The sequence below is a fragment of the Octopus sinensis genome, linkage group LG2 (genome assembly GCF_006345805.1).
Source record: "Octopus sinensis linkage group LG2, ASM634580v1, whole genome shotgun sequence".
In the NCBI taxonomy this organism is placed as follows: domain Eukaryota; kingdom Metazoa; phylum Mollusca; class Cephalopoda; order Octopoda; family Octopodidae; genus Octopus; species Octopus sinensis.
The window spans coordinates 86,095,191-86,109,691 of NC_042998.1; the positions used below are offsets into that span (position 1 = coordinate 86,095,191).

At 36.3% G+C, this 14,501-nt stretch overlaps 1 protein-coding gene across 1 annotated transcript in view; it reads left to right on the plus strand.

The window, feature by feature from the left end:
* The window catches only part of LOC115225134 (protocadherin Fat 4), a 549,120-nt gene that overhangs the window by 80,318 nt on the left and 454,301 nt on the right, over nucleotides 1-14,501 (plus strand). Inside the window, exons 10-14 of the mRNA XM_036500736.1 lie at nucleotides 1,901-2,017; nucleotides 5,601-5,679; nucleotides 7,292-7,345; nucleotides 9,928-10,100; nucleotides 12,514-12,546. Coding sequence (XP_036356629.1) covers nucleotides 1,901-2,017; nucleotides 5,601-5,679; nucleotides 7,292-7,345; nucleotides 9,928-10,100; nucleotides 12,514-12,546 — 456 coding nt within the window. The remainder of the gene's footprint in view (nucleotides 1-1,900; nucleotides 2,018-5,600; nucleotides 5,680-7,291; nucleotides 7,346-9,927; nucleotides 10,101-12,513; nucleotides 12,547-14,501) is intronic.

Sequence of the window (14,501 nt, forward strand, 5' to 3'; positions counted from 1 at the left end):
ATATATATAAACTATCAATAATACTATTCCACAGCCAAACCAACAAGAACTGGAGACTGGTTTATTTGAAGTATGGACAAAAATTCCTTTGGAAACAATTCAAACTTTGTAAGAGTCCAGAATTCAAGCTGTTATTACTGCCAAAGGTGGTCCTACCCCATATTAAAATAAATTTGTTTGAAATTTTAAGGTATTTCCATTATTTTGTCCAACCACTGTATAATCATCAGCATCATCATGATCATTTAATGTCTGTTTTCCATGCTGGCATGGGTTGGATGGTTCGACTGGGGTCTGGAAAGCCAGGAGACTGCACCAGACTCCAGTCTGATCTGGCAAGAGTGTAGTGGGTGTTTTTTACGTGCTATCGGCACAGGGGCCAGAGGGGGCTGGCATCAACCACATGTGTGTGTGTGTGTGTGTATATATATATATATATATATATAAACTGAGGTCATAGTAAGTAACTAGATGACCCTGCTCAGTCTGTAGAAAAGGTGTAGGTAGAAACTTCATAAGATGTACCCAGTGTAAGGTTTGGACACAAAAGGTGCAGCAACACCAGAGGAAGGTTAACAGGGAAACTAACTTTTGTGTGTGCAAGGTGCACAGGTACAATAAATGCTGCAAATGTGCAGAAAATAGACTGCCAGGGGGACAAGCTAGAGATAGTAGATAGCTTCTGTTATCTAAGTGACCAAGTTAGTAGTGGAGGTGGATGTTCTGAAAACATAGCTGTGAGAATAAGATTAGGCTGGGCAATGTTTAGAGAGCTCCTACTCCTGCTGGCAACAAAGGGCCTCTCTCTCAGATTGAAAGGCAGATTGTTTGATAACTGTGTGCAAACAGCTATGCTGCATGGCAGTGAAACATAGGCTATGACAGCCGATTACATGCATAGACTTGAAAGAAATGAAGCCACTATGCTTCACTGGGTGTGCAACATCAGTGTGCATGTTCAACAGAGTGTACGCATTTTGAGAGAAAAGTTAGGCACAAGAGGAATCAGATGTGGTGTGCAAGAGAGATGACTGTGCTGGTATGGTCATGTGATACCTATGGACGAGGACAGCTGAGTAAAGAAGTGCTGGTCTCTAATTGTGGAAGAAACCTGTGTTATAGGTAGACCCAGGAAGACATGGGATGAGATGGTGAAGCATGATCTTTGAACTTTGAGCTTCACAGAGGCAATGTCTGGTGACGGAGAACTTTGGTAATGTGCTGTGCTTGAGAGGACCTGTCAAACCAAGTGCATCCATGCTGGTGGTATGTAAAGGACATCTTTTGAACATTGGGCCTCACAGAGGCAAAGTGACTGAGTTCCTTTCAAGTGTTGGGCTGCATGGTGGCAAAGTAGCCAAGTTCCTTTTGAGTGTTGGGCCTCATGGAGGCAATGATCAAGACCTTTGGCATTATGTAATGCTTGAGAAGACCCATCAAGCCAGGCAAAATTGTTGTCGTGTCAAACAAATTGGCACGTAAATGCACCCCAGCATCATGCAAATGACCTGTGCTGGTGGTATGTAAAAGCACCCATTACACTCAGAGTGGTTGGTGTTAGGAAGGGCATCTGGCTGTAGAAAACCATGCCAAATCAGACTGGAGTCTGGTGTAGCCTTCCAACGTATTACAGCATGGACAATGGACATTAAATGATGATGATGATATATATATATTTAAATCAACTTATACACATTATTTTTTAGTATCCATTGTTCCATACTGGCCTATTGCACAGCTTATCATATCACCATTCATTTTAGTTTCCTTTGTTTCCTCACCTGGGATGTGCAACGTACTAAAAGGAATGTTAGGGAAATAGAAATGTAATAGCGTGTACCTAAATTATATTCTACAATGAATTGAAGATAGAATGAAATAATTTTAAACTTAATTTCAGGATGGAAAGTTTACAACAAATGCTTCTGTATGGATCCAAGTTGAGGATGTTCAAGATATGCCACCAGCATTTACAAGTTCCGGCTTTGTTGAAAAAATCAAGGAAAATTCAAACAAGGTAATACATTACATTTCCAGTTCAGTTTTTATTGTTAGTTTTGGTGAAAAATAATCACAAAAAATGTTTAAAAATTATATATGCATATTTAATTGTTCTGTATGTATGTCTGCGTGTTTGTATATTATGTATACATGCCCACACCATCATTTGATCTTCACATTTCCATGATGAAATTTATGGAGGTAGATTTTTTTTTACAGCCAGATACTCTTCCTGATACCAACCTTCACCTGTTTCCAAGTGAGGTGATATTCCCTGTGGCCAGACATGTTTTTCTGTTGAAGATTGGAAACAACTACATGGCTTGTATGATGGTGTTGATCATTTACAATCTTCATGTGATGTCAGGACAAGGGTACACACATACACACACATGAAGATACGTCATATATATATATATATATATATATATATATATATACATGTATGTATGTATTCAATACACATAAAGGGCGAAATATAATTAATTTAATAAAATTAATAAATTTCACCTAGTAGTTTTTTCGGTATGGAAATGACCATATTTGGTAAGGATTATATTAATTATAATAAAGGGTTAATTGCAACAAGTTGCTCAAAACCACATACTGAAAATATTAGAAATAGTAGCCAAATAGGTCACTATTTCTACTACTAGTAAAAAAGTCTCCACAAACAAACAGAATTTGTAACCCGTATATGGTTATTAAATTAATTATATTTCACCCTTTATGTGTATTGAATACTATTACTCCCATACAATGAATCTGCGAAACTTCATTTCGTTGGTAAAGTTTTTGTAACTCACGTGGTAATTTTGAAAGGAGATACGAATTCGCCTGTCTATATAAATGTGGAGATGCTAGCGGACTGTTATATCGTTCGATGTCACCTGTTCGAGTTGATGTAATGGGTGAGTTATTTTTCTAGCATTTCTAGATTTATAGGAAATATTATGTTGACAAGGAAATGAACTTTCGATTCTAATCCAGAAACGAATTCGTCCATAATTAATCCAATAGGCTGGGATTTCGTTGTCTTCTTTCTCTTTACCATATATGGGTTACAAATTCTGTTTGTTTGTGGAGACTTTTTTACTAGTAGTAGAAATAGTGACCTATTTGGCTGCTATTTCTAATATTTTCGGTATGTGGTTTTGAGCAACTTGTTGCAATTAACCCTTCATTATAATTAATATGTATGTATGTATAATGGTCTTTTTTCAGCTTCTATCTACCAAATCCACTCATAAGGCTTTGGTCAGACTTTGGCTACTGTAAAATAATTTGCTGATCACGAAGGAAACTAAGTGTACAAGCTACATACAAAGATGCTTTGCATGGGGCCATTGTGAGGAATGCATGCACCAAATTCCAGAGCCTTCTTGAGGCATTGGTAGAAGTTGAGAGTGGCTACTTTGAATACCGATAATCTAATATTTTTTGATGTTTTAAAATAGTTTATTTTTTGATGTTTTAAAATAATTTATCTTTTGATTGGATACTGTGTTTTCTTTACTTTTTCCCTCACTGACTTCACCACAGTTTCTATGCCTCTCAAATGCCCTTATCTTCCTCACTCTCTGACCTACCTGCATGGCCCATTCACACCTCTCTTGCCTTCAATGACTCTGGATTTCTCTATCTTTGTGACTTCTTTCTGTTCTATATTTTAAAGATGAGGTATTCTGTACATTATTTACATTATTGGATGGATGTGTCTTCATCTTGTTTGTTGTTATCACAATGTTTTGGCTGATTTACTCTCCAGCCTGGTGTAATTTTGTCTGTTGTCCTGGTGGAATTTTGAACCCAACCCTGGTATTTTCTGCTGGTGTTATTATTATTTATTCAAGGCACTGCCTGGAATTGAACTTGGAATCTTGGAGTTAGTAGCCAATGCTCTTAACTATTTTGCTATATGCCCGTGGGCAATTACAGAGTAAATTTTAGGGCTTATAAACTTAATATTTTCCTATCCTTCTTTAATACCAATATCCATATTCTACTCATATCTGCACTAGGTTTGCTTAGGAGGTTATTGTGTCCTAGCATATGTGCTGCTTCTTTTAGGAAGAGGAGAGAGGATGAAACCTATAAACTGACCACAGTCTGTCTCCCCTGTGTGAAAGACCTCTCGGAAAAGATACAAAAGATATGTGGTTCATATGACATTAGGACAGTATTCAAAAGTTTAATAAAACACTTAGCAAATATCTCTTTTGAGTAAAACCACCAATAGAAAAGAATATGACCAAAGATTGTGTGTACTCCATCCCATGCAGTTGTGGTCGGTTATACAAAAGCAAAACATATCGCCCACTCAAAATAAGAGTAGAGGAACATTGTAAAGCTGTGACATGAGGAGATGTTGAAAAATAAAAGAAGCAGCACATATGCTAGGACACAATAACTTCCTAAGAAGCAGCACATATGCTAGGGCTCAATAACTTCCTAAGAAGCAGCACATATGCTAGGACACAATAACCTCCTAAGCATACCTAGTGCAGATATGATCATGTATGGAGAAACGGAGACCACCTTCACCTGTGGGATGAAGTTAAAATAATAGACAGAGAACACCACTGGAAAATATGAAAACTAAAAGAAGCAGCATATATACTAGGACACAATAACCTCCTAAGCAGACTTAGTGCAGATACGAGTAGAATATGGGTACCAGTATTAAGGAAGGATAGGAAAATATTAGATTTATAAGCCCATATAGTGAAATAGTTAAGACTAACCCCAATATTCCAAGTTCAATTCCAAGCAGTGCCTTGAATAAATAATAATAACACCAGCAAAAAATTCCAGGGTTGGGTTCAAAATACCACCAGGACACCCGATGAAGGCAGGAGAGTAAATCAGCCGAAACATTGTGGTAACAACAAACAAGATGAGGACACATCCGTCCAATGTAAATAATGTACTTCTTTCTCGTCCCCTGTCCCGCACACATGTTCATTGCTCTAGACCCCAACCCATTACATAAAGTTGGAAAAGGCTATGATACATGAAATAGTCACTCATTTTCCCATAGCACAGGAATATTTCAAAATGTTCTCTCTCTATGCACTTGCAGAGGAAAACACAAGCACATTACCATTGATTTGAATGAAACTTACATCAATGAAAATATCCTTTACTTCCCTCTTTTTAAAGCCTAGGATCTTTATTTCTATTGAAAAGAAACCCATATATATTGCTAATGATGCTTTTTTGGTTTAGCCTATAGTCATCCCCAGTTCAACAGACCAATGAGTAAAGCCATGGCCATTCCATCATAACTTCAGAAGTAGTATAACTTGGACTAGTTTATCTAATGTGTCCTTCCATTTTTTTTTGTAAGATGTTAGTATGAAACTCGAAGGTGATTTGGTTGCTCTTTCTTGCAGACCAAATGACAGGGTTGAGTATCTCTTTTTTGCTTATCTATTGCCTTGGTTTTAGGAAAGGCATCAGTTTAACAAGTTTTGATTTTTTTGTTTGTAACATTTTACATTTTCACAAAAACTCAGAGGAAACCATTATTATAACCTTTTAATACATTTTGAAATTGTTTTTGTTCTTTAATCACTTCAGTTATTTTCATTTCACAGGGAACTCTCATCACTACAGTGACAGCTGAAGATCAAGACAGAGGCATACCGAATGATATTGGTTATGAAATTATTAAAGGTATAATTTCTAAGATTTATTCTCTAAATCTTGAAATAAAACAAAAATGCAATACTGTGCTGTATTTATTCAAAGTATTTAGTATATATGTACATATATGTATCCATGTGCCTACATGCATACCAGAATATATATATATATATTTAAAGAGATGATGAGCGATTGCTAGAAGAATATTGAGCTTTATTTGATAATCAGTTGGTCTAGCAAGCAGGGCCTCATATTAGTGAGTGGGGCCTGTGCACGTTGATGCTGTCGAGAGGTAGGCCCCCAAATGGCATGCATTCTCTCTTGATGACCCCATACACTTGCTGCCTTCTGGTATGCAGAGTTCTCGACTGGTAGCACTTGCATGTGTATGTTGTTTGCAAGACATATATATGTATGTATGTATATATATATATATATATATATATAATATATAGACGCACATAAAAAACACCATTTGAGTGTGGCCATTGCCAGTACCGCCTGACCGGCCCTCGTGCCAGTGGCACATAAAAGCACCCACTACACTCTCGGAGTGGTTGGTGTTAGGAAGGGCATCCAGCTGTAGAAACTCTGCCAGATCATGATTGGACCCTGGTGCAGCCATGTGGTTCGCCAGTCCTCAGTCAAATCGTCCAACCCCTGCTAGCATGGAAAGCGGACGCTAAACGATGATGATAATGATGATGATGATATATATATATATATATATCAATTTAATAAAGTTACAACATGGTCTGGTTTTCATGTTTTTTATTATTGTATTTTTAAAATGTTCTTTTTACAATGTTGTAGTGTGTTAAGCATTAAAAAAATATTTTGTAATGTTCATAAAGTCAAATTAGTGCTTCTATATTTTGAGTTGAGTGCTTGATAATTGTAGTAAAATGACTGGCTTCTTGCTTTTTATACCTTCTAGAAGGCTCCAACAAGCTGAATTTTTGGAATATGGTTTTGACCAATCAGCATGCCACTTAAATGTCATGGTATGCCAGGCACACCGATATTACTAGCATAGATCCCACTTTTATTTTAAACAATTAGCTTGTGGTTTACATGTAATGGCTTCACAAGTGAGCAAACCTAGCTGATTTTGATTGTTTTTATATAAGTTGGTGGGAGTCTTCTGTAATTTGTTTATATTTATATGTTAAAGATATTTTTTAATCCACATCACTAACTGGTTGTTATTATTGAAGTCTTTATTATTTTTTTTATCTTCTGCTGGTCTTAAACTATAAAAAGTTCTACATATCTAAATTAAAAATAATTTTAAAAAATTGATCAAATATTAGGTTGTCCCAAAAGTTCGTAAATACTTGCGAAAATTGAATTTTTACTCGCCAAGTACTAACAAAAACAACAAAAATTATTCCTCAAAATAAAGACCATTATTTTCCAAGACTTTCTACGAACTTTTGGGACAACCTTATAGAAATTGAATCAAACTTTCTGTTTGTTACTTGTGTTTATGGTACATTTACTTTTCAGCAAGCTAAATAGTTTATTATAGATTTGATCATAAAAGAATTATACTACTTTATATTTCTATTTCATTGTTTCAACCAATGCTTCATATGCCATACCAGATACTTCAATATGAATATTTCTTTTGTTATGTCAGCTACCACCAGTGATTTGCCTCAACAAATAGAAGTAAAGGAAAATCAAAACGCTGGTAAGGAAATTTTTGTTTAATAGATCAAGTTAATTTTGCATCTTTTAAAAACACGATATAAATTTATTTCATAGGAAAACATCTAGAAAAGAGAGATAAGAATGATTAACTTCAGCTACACTATTACCTTTATATATATATATATATATATATATATATATATATAATATGAGGAAACATCAAGGAATATGTAAGTCTTCTATATGAGATGTGTCTTGAATACCAACCCAGCTATAAATACTAAATACTGTCTCATAATACACCAGATTAACAAGGCAGAAAGCTACCTGCAAGACAGTCATGATACCAATTCACTAGAATAACTCTCTGACTTTAATCCATCCAAATCAGTTGCTTTTATCTAATAAGTGAGAAACCAAGTTTGTTTACATTCAGAATGTAAATATGGAAGCATTGAGAATTATGTAAACAAGTCTTCTATCAATAATGTATCTCAAATGCCACTTCACCCATAAATGATAGCTCATAATACATAAATGTGTGACATTGTATATGGCTAAATCAAAACTTACTACAAGCCTGTTGCAACATCCAAATAGTTTCCGTAAGAGATTTTTAAATAGAACTTCACACAGATATATTGCTTTTTCAATCCTTCATTATTCAATTTAGGCAAACTGTGAAATGCACAGAAACAGACAATCATTCTAGCATGTGTAGATTAATGACTAACTGATGTGACTATATCAGATTTAAAGTCAAGGTCATTCATGCATGACATGATAAGTATGATGTTTAAAAATTTGGGTTTACCCTTATCATCATCATTGTCGTCGTCATCATCATCATCTTTTTCATGCTCCCATGGATTGGATGATAACCTCTCACCCTTCAGCACTTGCCATGACCCTTCACTTGCCAGGATACATGTACCAGAAGGGAAAGCTATCATGGGCTAATTTTTATTGTAGAAGTGAATGGGTGCATTCTTATTGCACTGCCAGCATTATAGGGATTTTCAGCCAGGACTACAGAATTCTCTCTATCCTATATCTGATGTTAGTCAAAGTTACTGCTCACCTTGGTAGGTTGACTTCACTGTCACTTGTGGAGATCACATATTCATTTCCTTTTATGTTTTTGACATGGTTTTTATGATCAAATGCCTTCCCACTGCCATCTATTTGACAGCATTGGTTGGGTGCATTTTATTATGCTACCAGTACCAGGGCATTTATCTACCAATACTAAAGAGTCCCTCATCACACACACAAACATGTACATATGTATGTCTCTATAAAGATATGATACTGGATTATTTATTCATAAATCTTGAGTTCAGTGCAACAAAGAGCATTTCATTATTTATTTGGACACTAAGTTTTAAATAATAGACTCTACATATCTCAGTTCAACATCAAGATTATCTGTTTGATTATCTGATAATCTTAACTGCAATATACTATAGTCCTTCAAAGGGAAAATTTATTTCTTGTCTGCTAATGCCATAAAATCTGAAGCCTATTTTCAGTCATGTAGAAACAATATACCCATACACAAAAGGGAAAATAAACTACACAAACAAGTTCATACAATATTCATCAGAAAGACCACAAATTTTAGCCAGATGACAGTAGTTGAAGCAGTCTTTATACCAAATATCAAACCAGTTGCACAATAGAAAAGTATCAAATGAGGCATGGTAGTTGAATATTTTTCATCTACATCTGTCACATGCATAACTTGTTTTTTTTAATGTCAACTGAAATGAAGGTTGTTGAAAATCAGTCATAATAATATTCGAAACAAAAGGCTTTAAATGTCTATGAGTTGTACTAGAATCAATAGCACAATAAACTGAAACCTTCAAAAATGACTAAAGCAGAACGAAAATACTCAGTGTACACATTGTGATCTTGGCTCAGTGTAATTCAGAAAACATTATTTTTTGGTAATTTAAGAAATGACTTATAAAAATGCAGTTAGCCAAAATACATGCTAATGTTTTTATGTTTTTGATTCATAGTACTCAAAATAGTTTATAATCTTTAATCAATTAGAGAAGCACAGTGACTGTGCTGTGGGGTTAACATCCTGGACTAATGACTGCTTGTATATGATTTCAAAATCTTCCTACCAGAACCATTTTCTTATTTCCTTAAACATTTGCCTGTCTTATGAATCACATGACAAACACAGGACATATTTTTCCTATAGCCCATACATCATATTTTATACATATCCCCAATTTTTTCATTCACTAGAGTAGCTTGGGACTTTGGAAAAGAGTGTTTTATATTACTCAGAATATATGAAGCAGAGATTAGCTAAAAGTCTGAAAACAATCGTAGACATTTAGGACAAACTTATGCAAATGCTTTTGACAGGTAAAGGGTTAAGCAAGGCACAAAGTGTGTCTTGTTCCAGTTTGCTTGACTGGTAAAATCATTCTAGTAAGGGCATCCAGTTACAAAAAGAAATGTTTTCAATAAATGCCATCTTATCTTTTCTAGTATGCAAAAATTGATTATAAAACAGTAAAAATGAAAGAAAAACAAAATGCTGAGTATACCATGAATTTAATGCTATCATTTTTACTCATAGTAAATTTTCTTTTTCAGGCACTGTTGTTGTAACTGTTGAAGTGACTGGAAACAATTTCCCTAAATTAATTTTAGTGGGAGATATACTGAACTATTTAAAAGTAGTAGATAATCCTTCTTGTACTAATACTGCATCATGTAACAAGTTTGATTTGGTTACCATAAAAAAAATTGACAGAGAAGAAGTTCCGGTATGTACAAAACTTCTTGAAATAATTTCCACATGCTGACATTAATAAATAATGAAAATAAAATAAAATGAATAAAAAACAAAACAGCATTGTTGATAAGGGCATTTTCATTTATCTTTATTTATAAAACTTGTAGTCACTCAGTTGAAAATGGGATGAGACATAAAATGATAAAAAGTTCATTGGTTAATTGAGAATATAGGCCCATTTGAGAGCACACTGTCTGAGAGTGGTGGTAGACTAAAGTAAACACAGAAGGTTTTGCACTGGTGACTATAAATGAGATGGGGAGGAAAGAGAATTTTGTACAAAATTTAGTCATGTCGACTGAAAAGTGTCAGATATGAGAATTCTTGGATATTAGTATAGATTTTCTTGATAACAAATGAGAAATCTCAGGTGCAATTTCGAAAGTGCAATATCTTGCAGATTGTATGAAGTCACAAGTGAAAATCAAGTGTGAAGATTTCAGCTTTCCCTTGAATTGAGTTACAGTTTGAATAATTGCAGCAACAGCCTGGACCTTGCTAAAAGCATCTAAATATCCAGAAACTGGTTTAAAATCGAGCAGCATGTTATGTTTACTATTTCAAAAGTAGACTGTTTTTATCATGATACCAGTGATAGAGAGGTTGTTTTGAAGGACTTGGAACATCCTCTTTCAGAGGAAGGTTCTTTTTCATTTTTGAGTAATGAAGCATCTAGGTGGTCTGCTTTATTGTAGAGATCATGTCTCTCTTGAGGTGAATCACTATTGTAGGAAGTATTAGGTTTACAGTATTTCCAGAGATATAGTGTAAAACAAAGTAAACTAGAAGTGGATTTGAAAATGAACCAATATTTCCTCAAGGACCAATAAAATGAATCTTAACAAATAAAGTGTTGTATTAAAGAAAAGTGGTGTGAAAATGCAAAAGTATATCGGTATAGTGTATCAGATGAAGCATCAATAGCTCAGAGTTAGCTTAAATTATTAAAAAGGGAAAAGGCAGTGAATATGATTTGATTGGTTAGAAAGAAATGGAAAATAGTTGATCAAGAGAAAGAAGCATGACAAAGACTGTAAAAATGATAAGAAACACAAAGTAGATATAATTTAACTGTAGTTCTGTAGTTGCAGGGTGTTGGTGAATAAAGCGTTATATATCATTGCCAGACAGCTGACTGGCTTCCATGCTGGTGGCATATGAAAAAACATTCGAGCGAGGTCGTTGCCTGTGCCACTGGACTGGCGCCTGTGCAGGTGGCACATAAAAAACACCATTTGAGCGTGGCCGTTGCCAGTACTGCCTGACTGGCCCTCATGCCGGTGGCACGTAAAAGCACCCACTACACTCCTAGAGTGATTGGCGTTAGGAAGGGCATCCAGCTGTAGAAACTCTGCCAGATCAGTTTGGAGCCTGGTGCAGCCATCTGGTTCGCCAGTCCTCAGTCAAATTGTCCAACACATGCTAGCATGGAAAGCAGACGTTAAATGATGATGATGATATATTCAGTATCTAGGCAGTGTGTAAGTTGCATTTATAGCTATACAGCCATGGTTTTTACCATCATACTTTCACTAAACAGTTGTTTAGTTCAGCAGTTTATTGTTTTAAATGAATTATTAGATTCACTGCCTTCTATTTATTTTTTCCCTTTTTTTGAGATAAGCATTATGTAATACCTACTTTGAGTATCATTATGTATGATACTAGTTAATGTAGTGAACTGGCAGAATCATTACTAGACCTAACAAAATGTTTGGCAGCCTTTCTTCCAGCCTCCAGATTCAAATTCAGCTGAAGTTGACTTTGTCTTTCGTCCTTTTATCATTGATGAGATAATTACCAGTTGAGCATTGGGGTTGATGTAATCGGTTAGCCACCTTTCCCCTAAAATTTCAGGGCTTGTGTCTACAGTAGGAAGAATTATGTATGATACTGGTATATGTATTATTTCTTTGTGGCTTTTATTGAGAATTTTGATTATATTTACAGAGGAGTTTTCATTTGTTTTACCCTTACTAAAGTAATGTTTGACAATTGCAAAAAGTATGGTTGGAAGATGAATAAAGTTAATGTTTTGTTGGAATATTTGAAAATGTGAGGCTGAGAAGATAAAAACAGGCAAAGAAGGGGTGCTTAAAGGAAGCATATCTGGGGAGGAAGGATTTCAAAAACTATTTTGTTTGAAGTATAGGGTAAGTTAAGTTGGATGAGGTACTTTTAGCCAACTTGGTGAGAATCAGAGAGTGTGATATTATTAACAATGACATAGAGAGAATATAACTTGATAATTGGGAGAAGAGTATTGTTGAATTAAGGTTTTGCTAATATTTTGCCTGTATCAGATATATGTACTGTTATTTATGTATTTATAATAAAACATTAATTTCTTGAATAGGAACATAATTCTTCGTATTATTTTGCAGAACGGATATGTTGGGTTTACTCCTGAGTTTACGGTAAGAATATATACTTCTAATACTTAACTTTTTAAGAGTGGCCTGTTGTCATCATCATCTTCATTGTCATCATCATCATAATCATTGTCACCACCACCACCACCTTCCTCCTCCTCCTTCTCATCATCATCATCATCATTAACATCTGTTGACCATGCTGGCATTCATATGATGGTTTGACCAGTGCTGGTAAGCTGAGGTACTGCACTAGACTCAAGTCTGATTTGGCATGGTTTCTGTGACTGGATGCCCTTCCTAAAGCCAACCACTCTGAGAGTGTAATGGGTGCATTTATGTGTCACCAGCATGGGTGCCAGTTGCATGACACCATATCTGTCATGACTAAGATTCCACAGGACTTGATGGTTCATCTTCTCAAGCATATTGCCAAAAGTCTTGCTCATTTGTCATTGCCTCCATGAGGCCCAACACTCAAAAGGTGCTTTTTACTTATCACATGCACAGGTACCAGTTACGTGACATCAGCATCAAACACATGATTTCACTTGGCCTGATGGGTTTTCTCAAGCACAGCATATCACCAAATGTCTTGGTGATTAGCCATTGCTTCCATGAAGCCCAGTGTTTGAAAATCATGCTTCACCACCTCGTTCCATGTCTTCCTGGGCCTACCTCTTCCACAGTTTCCCCCCACAGTTAGAGGTCAGCACTTCTTTACACAACTGTCCTCGTCCATACACATCTTAAATTTTTGTTAATACTTGGAGGTCTACGAGGGGCGTTCAATAAGTAATGCCCCTGACCCACTTCCCATAGCAGTAGAGCAACGACACTTGGCACAGTTATTAGTCTTTTCCTACATAGGAACTACCCAGAGTTATGCATTTCTCCCATCGTTTGATACAGCTCTGGAGACCGTTTTTGTAGAAGACCCCAGCTTGGTCCTCCAACCACGACGTGACTTCAGAAATCAAGTCTGCATCATCTGGGAAATGCTTTCCTTTCAAAATCAACTTCATGGCTGGGAAGAGGTGAAAATCAGAGGGTGCAAGGGGAGGAGTTCATAGCTGCATGCCTGTGCTTCTGATCTGGCGACACGCGAGTTGTGGACCGGAGCGTTGTCCTGCAGGAGGAGGATGCCTTTGCTGATCTTGCCCCGCCTCATGATTTTGATAGCTTCTCTTAATTTCCTCAAAAGTGAAGAATAATAGGCTCCTGTAATTGTGGTACCCTTTGCCAGGAAATCTGTCATCACTACTCCGTCCTGGTCCCAGAAGACTGTGAGCATAACCTTGCCAGCGGAGGGCTGCACCCTTGCCTTCTTTGGAGGAGGTGAGTCACGGTGCTTTCACTGCATTAACTGGGCTTTGGTCTATGGATCATAGTGATGGACCCAGGTTTTATCCTGTGTGATCAGTCTTTTGAAAATTTTGACTCATCTTCTTGGCACATCTCCAAATTCATCCTCGAGCACTCAATGCGTTCTTGCTTCTGGAAAGGTGTGAGCAACCTGGAAATCCATCTGGCAGACACCTTTTGCATATGCAAATGGTCATGAATGATAGTTTCCACAGACCCAGTACTAATCTTGACCTTATGGGCTATTTGGCGAATAGTTATGTGTTGACCTTCCAAAATGGCAGCCTCAACTTGACGGACAGACGTCTCATCAACGGCAGAAGGGGGCGACCAGATCTGGGAGCTGTTTCCACAGAGTTCCGACTATGTTTGAATTCACAATGCCAGCGTTTTACAAGTTCATATGATGAGGCATCATCACCATAAGTTACTTTCATTTCATCAAAAGTCTCCCGTGGTGTGCATCCTTTCAAATACAAAAACCAGATCACTGCTCGACACTCAACAGGCTCCATTTCACACTTGACTCAGTTCAAACACCTGTAAATCAGAAACCACAATAAGTTCAGAGCTGTAATTCGCCACTTAATCTATAGCAGTATAAATAAGTGCACATGCAAAATTTCAGCTAGATC